Source organism: Balaenoptera ricei, chromosome 3 (genome assembly GCF_028023285.1).
Source record: "Balaenoptera ricei isolate mBalRic1 chromosome 3, mBalRic1.hap2, whole genome shotgun sequence".
NCBI classification, from domain to species: Eukaryota; Metazoa; Chordata; class Mammalia; order Artiodactyla; family Balaenopteridae; genus Balaenoptera; species Balaenoptera ricei.
This window is the reverse complement of record NC_082641.1, coordinates 126,225,956-126,246,242: the sequence shown is the minus strand read 5'-3', so window position 1 is coordinate 126,246,242 and position 20,287 is coordinate 126,225,956. Positions and strand designations below refer to the sequence as shown.

General features: G+C 43.3%; 1 protein-coding gene across 9 annotated transcripts in view; it reads left to right on the top strand.

The window, feature by feature from the left end:
• Positions 1-3,498: 3,498 nt before the first annotated feature.
• The window catches only part of SH3TC2 (SH3 domain and tetratricopeptide repeats 2), a 162,658-nt gene continuing 145,869 nt past the window's right edge, over positions 3,499-20,287 (top strand). For all 9 annotated transcript variants that reach the window (XR_009502419.1, XR_009502416.1, XR_009502415.1 and 6 more), the window contains exon 1: positions 3,499-3,662. Coding sequence is in view for 4 of the 9 variants with exons in the window: in XM_059917433.1 (XP_059773416.1) it covers positions 3,611-3,662 (52 nt within the window). In the remaining 5 variants the exon portion in view is untranslated. The remainder of the gene's footprint in view (positions 3,663-20,287) is intronic.

Here is a 20,287-nt window from a genome sequence, read left to right as displayed (position 1 = left end):
TAACACACTGCATAAGTTACTTATTTACTGTTTCTTGTCTTTCTCCCCTCACTAGAATGTAAGCTACACAAGAGAGAGTCTTTTGTCTGTTTTGTTCACTGCTGTATCCTCACAACTTAGATCAATGCCTAGGTATAGTAGATGTTCTATAATTATTTGTTCACTGAATAATGTGATTGAATAAGTGACCTGTTGTTCTTCTCTCTCATGTGGTCTACATGTGTTTCCTTGGGCTGCCCTCACAAAGTATCACAAACTGAGTGGTTAAAACAATAGAAACTTACTGTCTCATAATTCTGGAGGCTCGAAGCCCCAAATCAAGGTATTTGCATGGCTATGCGCCCTCTGAAACCTTCAGAGGAAGGATCCTTGCCTCTTCCTAGCTTCTGGTGGTTGCTGGCAATCCTTGGCATCCCTTGGCTTGCAGCTGCAGAATTCTAATTTTTCCGTTCATTGTCACCTTCTGTGTCTCTATCTCTTCACAGGCTGGGTTTATTTTTTGTTTGTTTGTTTGTTTTTTTAAATAAGGAAACCAGTCATATTGAATTAGGGGCCTACCCTACTCCAGTATGAACTCATCTGAACCTGAATAATTACATCTACTACAATCTGTATTTCCAAGTAAAATCACATTCTGATGTACTGGGGGTTAAGTCTTCAATATATCACTTTTGGGGGCCACAATTCTACCCATAACATGGTCTTTCAGTTCTTCTGCTGAATTGTAGTACCCAAGTGCATGTATTATTATCCCAAGTAGATTGTAAATTTTACAAGAAAAAAATTCAATTTTTCATCTGAAGTGGCAAACTGGCTGGTCTTGGGCTGGATTTGGCCTGCAGGCATGTTTATCTGCCCTGAAGTATTGGCTCACACAGTGATTTGCAAGATGTTCTGAATCAGTTTGTGAATATTTAAAAATTTGGAAACTTTACCTGAAAATCTGGGTGTCTGGTTTCCATAACAAATCAGAATGCCTGGTCACACACCAGAAGAACATTGTACCATGTTTTCATATACACACACACACACACACACACACACACACACACACACACACACACACATATATATATATCTCCTATTGGATTTGTTTCCCTTAGAGAACTTTGACTAATATGCTCTTCATTCAAAAATATCCATTGCTATTACCCTGGTTCAAGCCATCATCATCTCTCTCCTGGTTGTTACAATTGCTGCATACTTGGAATTCCAGCTGCAGCCTATTTTCCAAGGAGCAGCCAGAGGAGAGACCCTTTAAAATCATAAGTCAGTCACATGACTCCTTTATTTAGTGTCCTCCATTGGCTCCCATCTCACACAATGTACAAGCTGAAGCCTTTAGATGGCCTTCAAAGTCCTACACAACCTGGCTTCTTGCTGCCTTCACTGACCTCGTCTCTATATCCGGTCCTGCCTCACTAGACTCTGACCACACACACTTTTCCTTTAGCTTTCTAGGCAAGTTCCAGCCTTAGTTCTTTTGTACCTGCTGCTCTCTTGTCTGGAAAGCTCTTTGTTCTTGCTAATTCATCCGAGCTACCCATAAGCAGAAGAGCACTGATTTCCTGCATCTCAAGAAAAGCAATGACTTTTTCCAAAATGAACCATTTATTTCAGATTTGCCAAAATGTGTGTCTCAACCAACTGCCTCAGGGTGTCATCTCTGACAGATGGCCTGGGGTTCCTTCCATTGGTTGGTCTTGATCATTTACAATTTCTGACCTCTGTTGCTGCACCTGTATAGAAATGGTGTGCAGCCAAGTCAAGGAGAAATGTTAAGTCTGAGCATTCATCATCATGTGCAAATTAGACCATGGTTTCTCTTCACTGATCCCCACGTACCTCCCAAAGTTCTGAATGGCTGCTTTCTAAAGGAACCCTTGCCTTTTTATCCTAGGCCCAAGAAAACATCCTAATTCATACTTAAAACACTGTGCTTTGGTGAGGGGAAAAGACATGAGACACATTATGGGAAGCGGAAACTTTAAACAGATGTGTGCAAGGAAAACATCCTCCATGGCAGTTCTGTGATCAGAGAGACCCTGTGTCCCTGCATTCCTGGCCCCATCCCAGCCCTCCTCTTCCGGGCCCTCCGTAAGTGCTCAGCTAGCTCCAGAGGGCTCAGCATCAGATCACCAAATCCTTCCTCATTGTAGTCATGGACAGAGCCTGAATATTAGAAAAGAGAAGCTCCTGGGCTGTGGAATCAACTAGACCTGGTTCAAGCCCTGAATCTGACAATATAAATGGTGGGGCCTTGGGCAATTATATTTGCGTTAGCTTTCTCACTTACAAAGTAGAGATGATAATGCTAATATTATGGGGCTGTTATGGGATTTAAATGAAATAGTGTATGATAAGTGCCTGACCTATAGTGAACATTCAGTCACTAGGAGTCAAGACAGGTAAGCACTGAAATTGAAGCCAGACTTCAGAGACATGGCCCTGTCACCTGGGGCTGAGCTGGGATGTGCAGTGGACACCCCTGATCACTCCAGTGAGACTGACCCCTAGGCTATCCTTCACACTCTCATCCCAGTGCTCTTGCCAGAATATAACCTTGACCAGGCCACCTCCCTCCTTAAAGTGCTGGTGAGACTAATCGCAAGTTCAGCCTCCAAGCAGCCTGCAAGTCAGGACCCTTGCCTTCCCTAGGCCACACCTCCTCACTCTTTGGACCACTCACCACCAACCTTTGCTTTGGGCATTAAGGAAACAGTAAGTACTTAATGATCCTTGAGCTAGGTTGTTGGATCAGTCACGCCTCTAACATTGTTGGCATTCAGCTATATTTTCTCCGTCTCCTTTAAGAGATGTCATGGGAGGTTTTCTGAAGTTCAGCCATAGTGTATCAACTGCATCCCCCTGCTCTGCTCCTTATCCAAAATGGAAAAGAGTTTGGTCTGGTGTGACCCGTTTTTTGTGCATACTTGTGGCCTTAACATACTTGATCCTCCATCCTCTTATCTGTAAGATGCTGGGCTACATCAGGAGATTTCCTGGATTCCTTCTGACCAAGACTTTGGGAGCCAGGGCTGGGCGTTGGCTTACTGATGCTGCTGGGGGTGCAGTAAGATGCTGCGCCCACAGGTCCAGCTTCACCCAGATAGCCAAGGGAGGTGTTTGCACAGAGAGGATGGGTGGGGAGCCCATTCCCAGTAGCAGGCAAGTTAGCGTGGGCCAAGCCAGTCAGGGAGGGAGCAAGAACAGCAGCAGCCTTGATTCCTCCTCCCCTCCGCAGCCCCCCCACCCCATCCACCCCCACAAGAACCTAACTGTGTATCTCAATCCTAGAATGTGTGGAATGTGCCACAGCCTGATAGGCATGAAGCAATCTGTAGAGAGGCAGGGAGGAGCTCCGCTCCCCAGTCAGAGGCCTGACAGTGCAAGGACTACGGGTCCTGAGGGCTGGGCTGCCCCTCCCATCCTCCCCGGGCCTGCTGCCGCAGCCAGGATATCAAAGGCTGCATTGTGCACTGAGCGGGACTTGGTCCCTCGTGTGCCAGGGAGGAGGCGGGAGGAGGGACACCGCTGGGAGGCTGTCCCCTCCCAGTGCTCCTCTGGCTGGTGTTCCCAGGGGCCTTGGCCCGGGGAGGATGGTGCACACATGGGTGGCTGCTTCTGCATCCCTTGGGAGCCGAGTCTGTCCTGGGGGCCAGGTGAGTTTCCTGGGGGGCCCCGGCCTGTGGCTTGGCTGAGGTGGTGGGTCCAGTGAAGGCTTAGGGATCTGCTGGGTTGGGGGAGCTATTCTTCTAAAGATGGGGAGATGGTTGTACTTTCTGGCTTCTTCTTCTCCCTTCCTCACTTAGTATTTGTCATTCTGGCTTTGTGAAAAGGGAGTGAAGCCTGGGAAGCATCTACTTTTCCTGAAGAAAGAGGCTTTGAGCTTGCTCTAGGAGGAGGAGAGAGTGCTGCTTTTGGCTGCCATTCCCAGGGTGTGACTAAGCCCTTCCTTCCTTTCTTCCCAAGATTCCCTAGTTCAGGAAGAAAGCTCAGGCAGTTAGTTCCTCTGGGGCCCAGGAGTGGTCATAAACTTGGCCTAAGCCACTCAACCCTATTTTTGTCAGGGTTAATGTTACTGGAGAAAAACAGGCAGTTTCCTGCCTCCTACCTGTTATAGTGTGATTTTTCTTTCTTTCTTTTTTTTTTTTTGTACGTCAAATTGAGGTCACAGAGTTGTTGCTCTAACAATTGTCAAGTCATCTGAGACTTGACACAGGGTGACCAACCTTGCCGGTTTCACCAGGACCCAGGGCTTTCCCAGGATGCATTCAGTGCTAAAACTGGGACAGTCCCAGGCAAACTGGGGTTGTTGGTCACCTTAATGCAAGCTCCTCGCTTCTTTTCACAGTAAGACCAAGGTGAGGCCCTGTGGTCTCATGTATGGCATTTATCAGGATGAGTGGTGGCTTTGGGGGAGGACTTGTTTGGGAGACAGAAGAGCATTACACCAAGAAATCATTCCTAACCCTTGTTAGGATTCCGTATCTTCCTGGAGCACTGCCATGTTTCCTTAGAGGGGGAGCCCAGGAGAACCTCTAGCTAAGGCCTTCTACTCTCTGAGAGATGACTTCCCCCTGTAGTCTTGTGACCTGGGCTCGACAACACGGAAGGCACTAGAGGTTCCTAAAGCGAATCTGAAGCAGCCACGTTCTGCTTCCTCTGCTTGAAGTCTCAGCTTGGGAACCTTGGTACCTCCAGCAGGGAGAGACTCCCAGACTAAGCCACCCTAGACTTTATAAGCAAGCAAATGCCCTTGGCACAAAGGCATGACCTTCAGCTAGGAAACAAATCTGGAAGAAAGCTTCTCCAGATTTCTAAGATGTATATACTTTTCAGACCCTCCCCCTAAATCCTGTTGTCATTGCACCCCATGGGAGCAGACGTTGCATGAGGGCTGTGGGAACATGAAGGACCACTGGTCTGTAAGGCAGGGACCTGGGTTCTAGATCTGACACAGTCTACCTCCTCTTAGGCAGGCATCCTCACAGTTAATCACCTGGCCTTTGAGGCCAGAGTGTCTGGATTTGATCTTAGTTCTTTGATTTGGCTTGAGCAATTTATTTAACCTTTCTGTGTTTCAGTTTCCTCACCTGTAGATTTTACGATATAATTATGCCTTCCTCATAGGGTTGTGGTAGGGATTAAGTCTACATGTGAAACAGTTAAAACAACCTGGCACACAGTTAATTAAGCACAATAAATAAAACAAGGCACATTAATCACATCTCTATGACCCTAGCATATCATGCTCTCTCTCTAGGCCTCCCTTTTCTCATCTATAAAATGAGGGGGTTAACTCAGCCTGTGAAGGTATCTTAGGGAGCTCTGCTCCTAGTCCCTGACACCCAGCTTCAGCTGGAGCAGCTCTGCTCCTGTTTGACATCCTGTTGTTCAACCCAAGATTTCATGTAAAAGAATTCTGCAGCTCAAAACCAACCAACCAGCCAACCAACCAACATTGAAGAAAACATCCTCAAAGTTCTTATAATACTATCATTCAATTACCTTATTGTTTCACCAGATTTTTGCTGTTGAATTGGTTGGCATCCTGGATTCACTTTTTCACCAGGAGTCAGCCTGATATTTATTTCTACTGAGGCTTTTCATGCCACCTCCCCAAACTATTTTCTGTACTTGTCAGGGGATTTCCCTAGGGAGGATGATATGGTGTCATAGGTCTGAGGCCAGCTGTTGTAAACATCCCCTTCTAGGTTCCCCCATTTACCCTAAAGAAATGGAACAAAGTATGAGACACATGCTGGAGTGACCTAATAGTGTGTGACTTTGGGCAAGTCTCATATTCTTCGAACCTCAGTTTTCCTGTCTGTAAAATGAATCTAATGATAGTATCTATCACACGGAGCTTTTGTGAAGATTAAATCAGATAATTCATCTCATGGGTTTAGCACAGTGTCTGGCTTCTGATAAACCCTCAGTAATTGTGGGCTGTTTTATTGTCAGCTGATAGGGACCACTCCCACATCCCTTCTTCCTATTCCTTACTCCACTGGAGTAGGAGTCTGTGCTCCTGCTTCTTTGGCTGCTTCAGTCATTGTGTTTCAGTGGGAGTAAACAGTGAGGACCAACAGTCCTCAGGGGTTAGGGAGGCAGGAAAGGAGAAGGCTTGACAGTACTAAGCCCTGGACAGCTGCCCAGCTGGTTTGCCTTCCTGTGACACAATGACAAACACTGTCCCTGACACCCCCCAGGTGTGCTGCATTCTCACACATGGACTCTGCCTGCAGCATCTGTTTCCGTGATGTTTCTTACTTACTCACATAAATCTCCTGATTGCATGTGGGCAGGGGGTGGGTTTCTAGTAACTGCCATTATTTCTGGCTTCTGGACCCCTGGAAATTCTTGCCACTGTTAAACTACAGTTGCTCACTTAGGATCACAGAGCAAGTCATGTCAAGATTTGTTGGTCTAAAAGCTTCTAGCACTGCCCCCTTATCTTTCAACACTATCTTGAAGACATCTGGCAGACTTACACCCTTAAACAGAGGATGTGGGAGAGATACATTTGCCTACATTGATTGCTGTTGTTTGTAACTTTCCTTTCAACCTTTTTGGTAAATATGAATCATCGGTAAAATTATAGGAGATGGGGGGGTGAATGCTGACAATAGTAAACGATGCTTCACATTTGAGCTTTAAAAAACTCGTGAGGCGCTTTGAACATACTGATAATAGAGACTATGAGAACAATATGCAAATTTCTACTTTTTGTCGTATTAGCTTCAGAACTTTCTTTCTTTCTTTTACTTTTCGAAAAAATAAAAGATTACAGATACAATTAGGGTCCCCTGGTAGTTCTTCCCAATCTCACTACCTACTCTCCCTCCCCCAAATTAATCACATTCATGAATTGAGTGGTTTTGTGCTTTTATTACATATTTGTGTACTCGTATCATTGCAAAGAATTTATTTTGAAGATTTTTAAACTTAAAATGATATCATTATGCAAACTGCTTTTTTTGTTTTGCTCAACATTATGATTTAAGATATATTCATGTAGATAAATGTAGCAGTAATTCTAATTTGGTGTTTGTTCCAACAAGGACAATGTGGGTTTACATCATAAAAATTGATGGTTGTATGCTTGTCAGGTCAAAGAAAAAAAATGTGGGTGGAGAAAAGAAGAATGCAGGGAAATGTTTACTGTTTAGTTATCTTCTTAAAGTTGGGAGTGGTGGTGGATGGGTGGGATCAAGGAGAGACTGAGAGAGGAGAAACAGGAGTGAATTCTCATTTCCAGCAAGTTTCTGTGAGTGAAATATTTCCCAAGTTGGAAACCTTACATCTCAGCGTTCTGAGGTTGGGTTTATGTAGTGGAACTGGCAAGGTCTGCACCCAACGATCTGGATGGCCTCTGACTCTATTGCTGACTTGCTGTGTGACCCTGGTAAAATCATTACTCCTCTCTGGGGCCTTAGTTTCTCAACAGTAAAATTAGGAGTGGAACTCAACGGTCTTTTATTCCCTTCAAATATTCGTTTTCTGTAATTATTGTCTCTCCTCATCTTTATCTCTCATATTTAAAATGTCAAGATGCCTTCCCTTTTCTAACTTTAAAATATAGTGTCATTCACTTTATTCCCTGACTTCTCATTTGCCAAGATCACAGTCCATATTCTCACACTCACACCCGTGGACTGCCATACAATTTTTCAGCTATTCTCCTTGCTTCTCCTCCTTGCCTCTCTCTGTCCTTCCTGTGCTATCCCAGGTAGAATTTCCACTTTTGTTTTGCCACGCCTATGCGCAAGAATGTTTCATAGCTCCATATTGCTTGCTATATCCAATCTAAATTCCTCTGCCTTCCTTAAAATACTCTCCCTATCCTGACTCTACCATATTTATCCATTTTAGCCCCATGACCACTCACCTCTCCAGTATGTCCTCTGTCAGCTCATGTGCATGTAAAGTTAATTCACCCCTATCCTGCTGAGCTCTTTACCAGTAATCCTGCTTTTCTACCACTTATATAAATCGACCAACAAAATAGAGAGGAAGCCATAGACTGGGGGATAATATTTGTAAACCACATATCTGACACTTGTATCCAGAATATTTTAAAAAATCTTATAACTCAGTAATGAGAAGGTAAACAACCCAATTAAAATGTACAGACACTTTCATTCAGAAAATACAGGTATGGAAAATAAGCATGTGAAAAAATATTCAACATCATTAGTTATTAGGGAAGTATAAACTGAAACAATGAGATAAAACTGCAAACCTACTAGAATGGCTACAGTTAAGAAGACTGATACTATCAAGTGTTGATGTGGATGTGGAGCAACAGGAACCTTCACACATTGCTGATGAAAATGCAAAATGGTACAGCCATTTTGGAAAGCAGTTTGGCAGTTGTGGTTTTTTTTTCTGTGCCAAAGTCAATTTTATTTTACTTTTTTAGTATCTTTATTGGAGTATAATTACTTTACAATGTTGTCTTAGTTTCTGTTGTATAACAAAGTGAATCAGCTATATGTATACATATATCCCCATATCCCCTCCCTCTTGCATCTCCTTTCCACCCTCCCTATCCCACCCCTCTAGGTGGTCACAAAGCACTGAGCTGATCTCACTGTGCTATGCAGCTTCTTCCCACTAGCTATCTATTTTCCATTTGGTAGTGTGTATATGTCAATGCTACTCTCTCATTTTGTCCCAGCTTACTCTTCTCCCTCCCTGTGTCCTCAAGTCCATTCTCTACATCTGCATCTTTATTCCTGTCCTGCCCCTAGGTTCATCAGAACCTTTTTTTTTTTTTTTAGATTCCATATATATGTGTTAGCATACGGTGTATGTTGTTCTCTTTCTGAGTTACTTCACTCTGTATGACAGACTCTAGCTTCATCCACCTCACTAAAAATAACTCAATTTCGTTTCTTTTTATGGCTGAGTAATATTCCATTGTATATATGTGCCTCATCTTCTTTATCCATTCGTCTGTCGATGGACACTTAGGTTGCTTCCATGTCCTGGCTATTGTAATAGGGCTGCAATGAACATTGTGGTACATGTCTCTTTTTGAATTATGGTTTTCTCAGGGTATATGCCCAGTAGTGGGATTGCTGGGTCATATGGTAGTTCTATTTTTAGTTTTTTAAGGAACCTCCATACTGTTCTCCATAGTGGCTGTATCAATTTACATTCCCACCAACAGTGCAACAGGGTTCCCTTTTCTCCACACCCTCTCCAGCATTCATTGTTTGTAGATTTTTTGATGATGGCCATTCTGACCGGTGTGAGGTGCTATCTCATTGTGGTTTTGATTTGCATTTCTCTAATGATTAGTGATGTTGAGCATCCTTTCATGTGTTTGTTGGCAATCTGTATGTCTTCTTTGGAGAAAGGTCTATTTAGGTCTAGTTTGGCAGTTTTTAAATAAATCTCTGTGTTTTTTTGAATTGAGTGTTAGTATCTTTCTCTGACCAATAATAATAATAAAAATAAAACTAGCTTCCAGAAAGTAATTTATTGATTCATAAATGAAAAGTTCAGGGGTTGTTTGTTTCAGGTATGTCTGGGTCAAAATATTCAAATGATATTATCTGGAAGTTATCTTTCCTAAGCTCTGTTTGTACTGGGTTGGCCTCAACCTCAGGCAAACTTTCTCCCTGTGGTGGGCCCCACAGCTCCAGACTGTCATATTCACAGCTTCAAGTGCAGTGGAAAGGAATCTTTTCCTGAAGAGGTCTAAGGGGAGTCCTAGGACCAGTTCTCATCGGCTTAACTTTGGTCATCTGGCCACGGTACAGCATAACCTGACTGGCTTACGCTTGAGTCATGTGTCCACTTTTGGAGCTAGGGATGGAGTCAGCCCCATCTGAATGACATAGACTAGGTTTACATGGGTCACATGGCTAATGAGGAAGCCAGGGATTGAGTCCAGAACTACCTGATTGCAGATTTTTTTCCTAGCCACTTCTCTACCTGCCTCCATTTTTAGAAAACAAAGCATGTCCATTACAGAATATTTGGAAAGTAGACAAAAGTATAGAAAAAATGGTTAAAAGTGACCCAGCAATATCTATCATGGATCTTTTTGTTTATTTCCTTTGTCATTTTAAAAAAATCATATATTTTTCCTAAAGTACTTTATTCTATGATAGTTTATTTCCAGTTTTATTGAGATGTAATTGACATTCAGCACTGTACAAATTTAAGGTGTACAGCATGATGATTTGAACTACTGATTACCACAATAAGTTTAGTGGACATCCATCATTTCCTACAGATATAAAATTAAAGAAAAGGAAAAAATTTTTTTCCTTGTGATTTGGGCTCTCTCTCTTTTTTTCTTGATGAATCTGGCTAAAGGTTTATCAATTTTGTTTATTTTTTCAAAGAACAAGCTTTTAGTTTATTGTTTTTTCAGTTTCTATTTCATTCATTTCTGCTTTGATCTTTATGATTTCTTTCCTTCTACTAATTTTGGGTTGTGTTTGTTCTTCTTTTTCTAGTTCCTTTAGGTATAAGGCTAGGTTATTTGTGATTTTTCTTGTTTCTCAAGGTAGGCTTGTATTGCTATAAACTTGCCTCTTAGAACTGCTTTAGCTATGTCCCATAGATTTTGGATCATTGTGTTTTAGTTTTCATTTGTCTCCAGATATTTTTTGATTTCTTGTTTGATTTCTTCAGTGATCCACTGGTTGTTTAGTAGCATACTGTTTAGCCTCCATGTGTTTGTGCTCTTTGCAGGTTTTTATTTCTTGTAGTTGATTTCTAGTCTTACAGTGTTGTGGTCAGAGAAGATGCTTGATAGAATTTCAATTTTCATAAATTTCCTGAGACTTGTTTTTTGGCCTAGCGTGTGATCTATCCTAGAGAATGTTCCATGTGTACTTGAAAAGAATGTGTATTCTGCTGATTTTGGATGGACTGTTCTATATAAACCTACTAAGTTCATCTGGTCTAATGTATCATTTAAGCCCAGTATTTCTGTATTGATTTTGTCTAGATGATTTGTCTATTATTGAAATAAGTGGGGTGTCAAAGCCCCCTAGTAATATTGGGTTACTGTCATTTCTCCCATTATGTCTGTTAATACTTGCTTTATGTATTTAGGTGCTCCACTGTCAGATGCATATATATTTACAATTTTTATATCTCCTGTTGGATTGATCCCTTGTTAATTATGTAGTGCCTTTCTTTGTCTCTTGTTACTGTGTTTGTTTTTTAAAGTTATTTTGTCTGATATAAGTTTTGCTACTGCAGCTTCCTTTTCATTTCCATTTGTATGGAATATCTTTTTCCATTCCCTCATTTTCAGTCTGTTTGTGTTTTTAGATCTGAAGTGAATCTCCTGTAGGCAGCACATATGTATGGGTCTTGTTTTTGTATCCATTCAGCCACTCTATGTCTTTTGATTGGAACATTCAGTCTATTTACATTTAAAGTAATTATTGATAGGTATATACTTATTGCCATTTTGTTAATTGTTTTTGGAGTTCTTTTTTGTTTCTTTCTTCTTCTTTTGTTCCTTTCTCTTGTGATTTGATGACTATCTTTAGTACTATGTTTGTGTTTGTATCTCTTTTTTGTGTGTGTATCTATTGTAGACTTTTGGTTTATGGTTACCATGAGGCATTTATACACACACGCACACATATAACTTTTGTACTGTGTATTCTTTACTTATTGTGGCTACAGATGATTTTACTACTTTTTTCTTTTAACCTTCCTACTAGCTTTATATGCAGTTGAGTTACTACTTTTACTGCATGTTTGCCTTTACTAATGAGCTTTTTTCTTTTGTAATTTTCATGTTTCTAGTTGTGGCCTTTTCTTGTTTGCTTGGAGAAGTCCCTTTAAAATTTCTTGTAAAGCTTGGTGGTGCTGAACTCTTTTAGCTTTTGTCTGTAAAACTTTTTTTTTTTTTAATATAGTTGAGTTTTTTCCTTTTTTTTTTTAAATTTATTTACTTATTTTTGGCTGTGTTGGGTCTTCGTTTCTGTGCGAGGGCTTTCTCTAGTTGCGGCAAGTGGCGGCCACTCTTCATCGCGGTGCGTGGGCCTCTCACTGTCGTGGCCTCTCCCGTTGCGGAGCACAGGCTCCAGACGTGCAGGCTCAGTAGTTGTGGCTCACGGGCTTAGCTGCTCCGTGGCATGTGGGATCTTCCCAGACCAGGGCTCGAACCCGTGTCCCCTGCATTGGCAGGCAGATTCTTAACCACTGCGCCACCAGGGAAGCCTGTCTGTAAAACTTTTGATCTCTCCATCAAATCTGAATGAAAGCCTTTCCAGGTTGAGTATTCTTGGTTGTAGGTTTTTCCTTTTCATCACTTTAAATGTATTGTGCCAGCCCCTTCTGACCTGCAGAGTTTCTGCTGAAAAGTCAGTTGATAGCCTTATGGGACTTTCCTTGTATGTAATTTGTTGTTTTTCTCTTGCCCTTTTAATATTCTCCCTTTATCTGTGATTTCCAACATTTTAATTACAATGTGTCTTGGTGTGGTTCTCTTTGGGTTGATTCTGTTTGGGACTCTCTGTGATTCCTTGACCTAGATGTCTGTTTGCTTTCCCAGGTTAAAAAGGTTTCAGCTATTATGTTCCCTGCTCCCTTCTCTCTCTCTCTTCTCCTTCTGGGACCCCTTTAACGTGAATGTTAGTATGCTTGATGTTGTCCTAGAGGTCTCTTAAACTGTCTTCATTAATTTTCATTCCTTTTTCTTTTTGTTTTCAGCTTGAGTGATTTCCACTACTCTGCCTTCCAGCTCACTGATCTCTTCCTCTATGTCATATAATCCACTGTTGATTCCTTCTAGTGTATTTTTTATATCAGTTATTGTATTCTTCATCTCTGTTTGGTTCTTTATATTTTCTAACCCTTTGTTAAAAACTTCTAACTTCTCACTCTGTTCATCCAATTTTCTCCTGAGTTCTTGAACATCTTTATGATCCTTACCTTGAACTCTTTATTAGTAGATTGCTTATCTCCATTTCACTTAGTTCTTCTTCTGGGGTTTTATCTTGTTCCTTCATTTGGAATATATTCTTCTGTTGCCTCATTTTGCCCAATTTGCTTTTTAAAAAAAAATTCTATGCATTTGATAGGTTAACTACATTTCCCAACCTTGGAGTAGTGGCCTTCTGTAGGAGATGTCCTATGTGTCCCAGCAGTGCACTCCTCTCTGGTCACCAGAGCTATATGATCTAGGGGTGCCCCCTATGTGGGTTGCATGGGTTCTTCTGTTGTGGCAGGCTGACTACTGGGGTAGTCTGGTAGGTATGGCTGGCCCCAGTCTGGTTGGTTGCCAGGTCACTGGTAGGCACAGCTGGGTAATCTGAGGCAGCTGGCTGTGGAGCCCCAGCGGTGCTGGGGCTAGTGCTGGTGGGTGGAGCTGGGTTCTGGGTGGGTGATTGCAGGGTCAGGGGTCCTGGATCTATTGTTAGCCTGCTGTTGAGCAGGTTTGGTTCCTTACATTGCTGACTGCAGTATCTGGGGTGTCCCTAAGCTAGTGTTGGCCCACTGGTGAGAAGGGCTCGGTCCTCTGATGGCTGGCTGAGGGGCCCAAGGTATTTCAGAGCTGGTGTCAGCCTGCTAGATGGTGGGGCCATGGCCTGGAGGGTCCCAGTGCTGGTGCTGACCTTCTGGTGGGCAAGGCTGGGTCCCATGGGGTCCTGGGTCTGGTGCTGACCTGTTAGTGGGTGGGCTGGGTCCTGACATGGCAGGCTGCAGGGCTATAGTGGTGCTGTGGTTGATGTCTGCCAGATGGTGGGTATGGCCGGAGCCCAGGGGATCCCAGGGCTGGTACTTGCCCATGGGTTGGTAAGGCTGGGTACTGGGGCTAGTGCTGGACCACTGGTGGGCAGAGCTGGGTCCTGGGGTCTCTGGCTGCAGGGCCTGGGGATCCTGCAGCTGGAGTCAGCCCTGTGGTAGACAGGGCCAGGTCCTGGGGTGGCTATGAGCTCAAGGGGTCTTACGGCCGCCAGCCTGCCAATGGGTGGGGCTGTGTCCTTGCCTGGCCTGTTGCATGGCCTGAGACATCACAGTACTGGTACTGACAGGCTGCTGGTGGGGCCAGGTCCAGCACTAATAAGCTAGAGGGAAATTCCAAAATGGTGCTTGCCAGTACCAGTGTCCTCATGATAGAACAAGATCCCAAAAATGGCTGTCCCCATTGTCCATGTCCCCATGGTGAGTTCCAGTTGCCTCCTACCTCTCCAGGAGGCTCTCCAAGATAATCAGGTAGGTCTGATTCAGGCTCCTTCCAAGCGGTAGCCTCTTTCCTGGGTCCCAGAGAATGTGAGATTTTGTGTGTGCCCTTTAAGAGTGGAGTCTCTATTTCCTTCAGACCTCTGGGACTCCTGAAAATAAGCCCCACTGGCCTTCAAAGTCAAATGTTCTGGGGGTTTGCTTTCTGGTGCAGGACCCCTGGGCTGGGGAGTCCAGTGTGAGCTTGGACCCCTTACTCCTTGGGGAGAACCTCTGCAATTGTAATTATCCTCCTGTTTGTGGGTTGCCCACCTTGGGGTATGGAACTTGACGAGACCATGCCTCTGCTCCTCCTACCTGTCTTACTGTGTCTTGTTTCTTCTTTATATCTTTAGTTGTAGAAGATTTTTTTGCTAGTCTTCTGGTCTTTCTCATCAATAGTTGCTCTGTAAATAGTTGTAATTTTGGTGTGCCTGTGAGAGGAGGTGAGCTCAGGGTCTTCCTACTCCACCATCTTGGCCACTCCCTGATATGATAGTTCCGTGTTGTGGTCTCTGGTTCTTTTTCAAGGCCCAGCTCAAGTCTTCAAATCTTTCATGCTGAAATATAATTCCATGTTTAAAAGAGCTCTGTAAACTGTAAATCCCTGTGCAACTATTAACTGTTCTTCACATTATAGAGCTCCCTCTGATTTTCCAGATTCTTCACTGTTTCTCAAGAAGGTGTCTTCTGGCTCATGGGTCCCAGAACAGTTGGTGAATTAGCTCTTTCTACTCTAGAGATTCTCACACTATAGAGAACATCAGAAATCCTCAAAGTGCTAGGTGAAAATACATGGCTCCAGACTCTACCCCTAGATATTCTCAGGGGAGTAAGTGAGAAGGCTCCAGGAATATTTTAAAATTCATCTTTTTATTGAAATTTATCATTCATACAGAATTGTACATGAAATTATATGTACACAGCTGGTGAATTTTCACAAGGTGAATATATCCAACTATGCTGCTTCCTGTGGCTGTAATTCATTACTTCTCATTGGTATACTGTATTTAATTGTATATGTCATCATTTATTTATCCATTCTAGTGTAGATGGACATTTGAGTCGTTGCCAGGTTTGGGCTGTTATGAATTACTACTGCTCTGAGTATTTTAGTAGATATATTCTTGTGACCACATGTATGTATTATTTGGGATAATAGTGGAGTGGAACTGCTGAATCTTATGCATATGTACCTATGCATATATTCAGCTTGAAGTGATACTGTCAAACAGTTTTCCAAAGTGAAAATTTTCAAAATTTATTCTCACACTTGCAGTATATGAGAGTTCTGGTTGCTGTGTATCCTTACAAACACTTGGCTTTACCTGTTTTTTTCATTTTTGCCAATCTGTGTAGAGGTGTTCCACTGTGGTTTTAATTTTCATTTCCCTGATGAACTTGAGAAAATTTTCATAAATCTACTGGCTGTTTGGATATTATCTTTGGTGAAATGCCTATTCAAGGCTTTTGCCCATTTTTCTAGTGGGTTACCCATCTATTTCTTAAATATTTTTAGCATTCTTTATATATTCTTGATTTAAATTCTCTGATGAATACACATATTGTCTATAGTTTCTTCTATTCTGTCTCCTTTTTCGCTCTCTTAATTACATCTTTTGACTAACAGAAGATTTGCTTTTAATGTACAGTAAGTCCCCTACATACGAATGAGTTCTGTCCTGAAAGCAAGTTTGTAAGTCTAATTTGTTCGTAAGTCCAACAAAGTTAGCCTAGGTACCCAACTAACACAATCAGCTATATAGTACTGTACTGTTATAGGTTAATAATACTTTTCACAAAAATAATACATAAAAAACAAACACAAAAAATAAAGAAACCATTTTTAATCTTACAGTACAGTACCTTGAAAAGTACAGTAGTACAGTACAACAGCTGGCATACAGGGGCTGGCATCGAGTGAACAGGCAAGAAGAGTTACTGACTGGAGGAGAGGGAGGAGGTGGGAGATGGTAGAGCTGAAGGATCGTCAGCAATAGGAGACAGAAGGCAAGCTGCAATTTCACTCACACCTGACATTGATGGCACAGCTTCTGGTTCCTTGCTGGATTCAATTCTGTCTATCCTCTTGAAAAAATGATCCAGTGATGTCTGGGTAGTAGCTCCTCTTTTCTCATCCTAGATGACACAGTACCACTGGATTGCATTCTAAACAGCTGCTGCAACCTTCGTGTACTGTTCTACGTTCGGGTCCTGTGCCTCAAAAACTAACACTGCCTCCTCAAATAAAGAAAAGCCCCTTGCCATTTCCTGCATTGTGAAACTCTTTGGTTCTTCAGTTACTTCTTTTTCCTCTTGTATCTCTTTGTATTTTCTCTGGGCACGTTCGCATGTTTGAAAGTTCACAACTTGTAGATTCATATGTAGGGCATTTACCGTATTCCAATCTATCCATTATTTCTTTTGTGGGTAGTACTTTTTCCATTCTGTTTAGGAAATTGCTGGCTACCCCAAGTCATGCAAATACTCTTCTTTTACTCCAAGTTTTTTTTGGTACAGGTATCTTTTAAAAAACAAGCAACTAAATAATTCTGATGCAGACTATCCACAAATCACATTCTGCAAAACTGCGATTTTCTGCTCTAAACCTCACGTGTCCTTTAAGAGCTGTGCGCCCTACCCTCTCCCCCAAACCAGGGTCACCATCATGAACTTCCTTCTTCAAGGTAGGCTCATGCCACAGGCCCTCATGGTCCTCAGGCCATTGTCTCTTCTCATGGAGCCTTACAACAGGGACAGACTCACAAAGTTTGCCAGGGCTGGGTGTAAATACGTGAGCTGGCAGTTTGGGGACCGTGATAGCCAGAGGACAAATGCCCCATAGTGGTGGCAGCGAGCACGCAGTCCCAGCTGACTGTTGCCAGATAAGCATGAGGGTCCCAGACTATAGTTTTTCCAGTTTTCAAAGCAAAGCCAAGCATCTGGGTTATGTAAAACATCCTGATTTCTAAATGATGTAGAGCAATTTAAACCTTAAAAATTCACTGTGCGGTAGCAGAAACTAACACACCATTGTAAAGCAATTATACTCCAATAAAGATGTTAAAAAAAAACAAAAAAAACCCCAACAGCTTGTTAAAATAATTCTTAAATTCCTTTAGCCTCTCCCAATATTTTACTTTTCCTCAATTGCTTGTGTTTCTTCAACCTAGTATAAAATCCTTTAGGTTTTCCCCCTTCTTTAGATCTTCATTTCCTCATGTGGATTTTCACATTATATAAGACATATGTTAAATAAAATCTCTATGTTTTTCTCCTGTTTAAAAAAAAAAATTCACTGTGCAGGGGGAAAAAAAGAAAAGAAAAAAGAAAAATGTTTGTGGGTTTTCTGTGGCCTGCGGCCTCTGGTATACCAGTTTTCAAACTCTGTCCTAGTGTAAGGAAGCAGGCTGCCACTCCAAGTGTGATCCTGGGACCAGCAGGATGGTCACCTGGGAGCACGTTAGAAATGAAGAACCTCAGGCTTCCATCTACTGAGGCAGAATCTGCAATTTATCAATAGCCCCAGGTGATTCATACACTCATTAAAGTGTGAAAACTTTATGTAGATGTATGGTTCTTTTTTTTTTTTAATTTTTTAATTTAATTTTATATTTTTATACAGCAGGTTCTGATTAGTCATCCATTGTATACACATCAGTGTATACATGTCAATCCCAATCTCCCAATTCATCCCACCAGATGTATGGTTCTTAATACTGGCTCAAATCAGAATCATTTGCGGAACTTAAGAAAAATACCTGTATCGATGTGGTGTTGTCTAGCTCTTCCCGGCCGGGCCCAAGTCGCGCCTGACGAGCGAGGGACGGACGTTCATGGCGAACAGGACCGCTCTTTTTTAAGGCAGTGGTGCGGAACCCCGCTGGACCTCGGTCTCCTGCCCCATGCCTCACGGCGGGCGTCAGGCGGACCGGGTCCACTTACGCAGCCGACACTCTAGCCTCTCCTTCTCGCAGGGTCTCGCGAGGCGTCCCAGAGTTCACCACGCACCCCCCGTCGGTGCGTGAGCGTCCCGCCTACTCCCTGCGGTGCCCCTGGCTGGCTCCAGGCGTCCCTCAGGTGGCGTCACTTCCGGTTCTCAGTGAGCCCCTCGGGTCCCCCCTCTGGTGGTGAGTCTGGTGAGCAGCTCTCTCGGGGAGTCCAGGTGATAAGGGAGGCACGGCGGTGTCCCTCGTAGGGGCAGGTGCCTTGTGGGGGTCATCCTCATATGTGCAGGGGGACTGACTTGGCCGTTGTGTTCCCTCTTCGCCGGGGTGGCACGCGGGAGTGTGAGCTATCGTGACCGGCTGGGAAGAGCCCCCCCCCCCCCAACCCCCAGCAGAGAACTGGCATCTCCCGAAGTGCGTCCGTGGGCCTGATAGGGAGACGATGGGTGGGGGACTGGGGGACGACGCGCCCTGGGTGGGAAAGCTTTCTCTAGCGATCCGAGAGGGAGCGTTGGGGCGCCGGACCTCCCTGCCGCCGCCTCTCCAAAGTGCGCAGTAGCCCCCGCAGCGTGTGTGGGCAGAACCCCTCGCCTTCCGGTGAGTGGTGGGCTGGCCCCGCGTGAGGCCACGCGCCGCTCTTCAGGGGAGGGGGGAAGAAAAAAAGAAAAATACCCATGACTGGGCAGCACTATGAACGATGTAAATCAGCATTTCTGGAGATGAGGCCTCGGCACTGATATTTTTAAAAAGCATCCTGGGGGATTTGAATAGGCAGCCAGGGTTGAGAAACACTAATTTACATCAAGCCCTCACTTATGACTGGGAAATGTGAAATCTCAAAAAATGGACGGATGAAATATCTTGACCAATGTTACCTAACTAATGTTATCGGAGAATCTGATTTGTGCAAACTCATATCTCATGATTCCCAAGCCAGAGCCTTTTTGCTGTAGTTACTTCTGGTTCCTGGAGGCAGAACGACAAAATGATCCTGGTAGACTGTGCCTCATTGCTGCCAGCTTTCTAGCTAAGCTGCCTAACTTTCAGCACTGACCCCTAACAAGATTTGCTAGATGAAGAGCTGTGAGCTAATGGGCCTGTCCTTCAGCCCATTCAAGCCAAAATCCATTTCATTCCCTGTTCATTACCCAAAAAAGTGCTAACTGTTCCTGCTATGAAGACATGGAAGATCCTCAGCTTGGGTCTCAAAGTCCCACTGTATAGGCACAGAAGAAGGCAAAGACTTCTGGCAGCAATTTGAGGATTTGGGGTCAGCATTAACCAGCAGTGATTGGATGGAGTGTGATTACTTCATCTGTTATCACTCTTGGGCTGCATCAACAGAAACACAGGTCCAGAATGCAAACGTGGTAGGTCTGCTTGAGTTTGATCCACCAACATTTTACAATTGAAGAAGCTGGATGGTTAGATGAATGACTGACAAATGGTGGTTGAGCCAAGATTCCTAATCCCTATTTCCAGTATCAGGTAATGCTTATAATCTTCTGACCCCATGGTGGAGTCCTTGAGCAGTGTCGTGTTCAAAAGAACAGAGTAACCAACAGTAATGTGTTAAGGACTTGAGTTCTCTTGTTGTATTTTGAGGATACCATGAAGGAGGCCCACATCCCATATCAATACTTGTGAATTTCCCTTCTATTCATTTTTACCTGCTGCCTTGTGCTTTATTGCTGTACTCTTCTTCTCTTTTCAACCCCATGCCATCAAAATAGCCTCCTCCTTAACACTAGTCTATGCTATGATTTTCTTTCCTCTCCTCTTCACTCCAATTTTACAGCTGCAAAGACAGGAACACTTTAGAGAGCTGGGGAGGAAAGAAGTCCCATACAGGACTCTGTATAGTGGGTAGACAGAAGGGCAGTCTGGGGACAATCATACATTTCAGGGCCATTACAACCATGCCCCAGCCACCTCCCTTATGATGCTATTCTCACTTGCTCTGCTCCAGCACTTCCATTATCCATCTTGCTGTAGTCAGATCTATAATGACATTGTAGGCTCAGCATATATTGAACATCTTCAGTATACTAGGCCATGGGACTCAGTCTGAGCTGTAGGTGGGAAATTTTTTTTTTAAATAAAGTGGGGACACCCAGGCTGCTGTA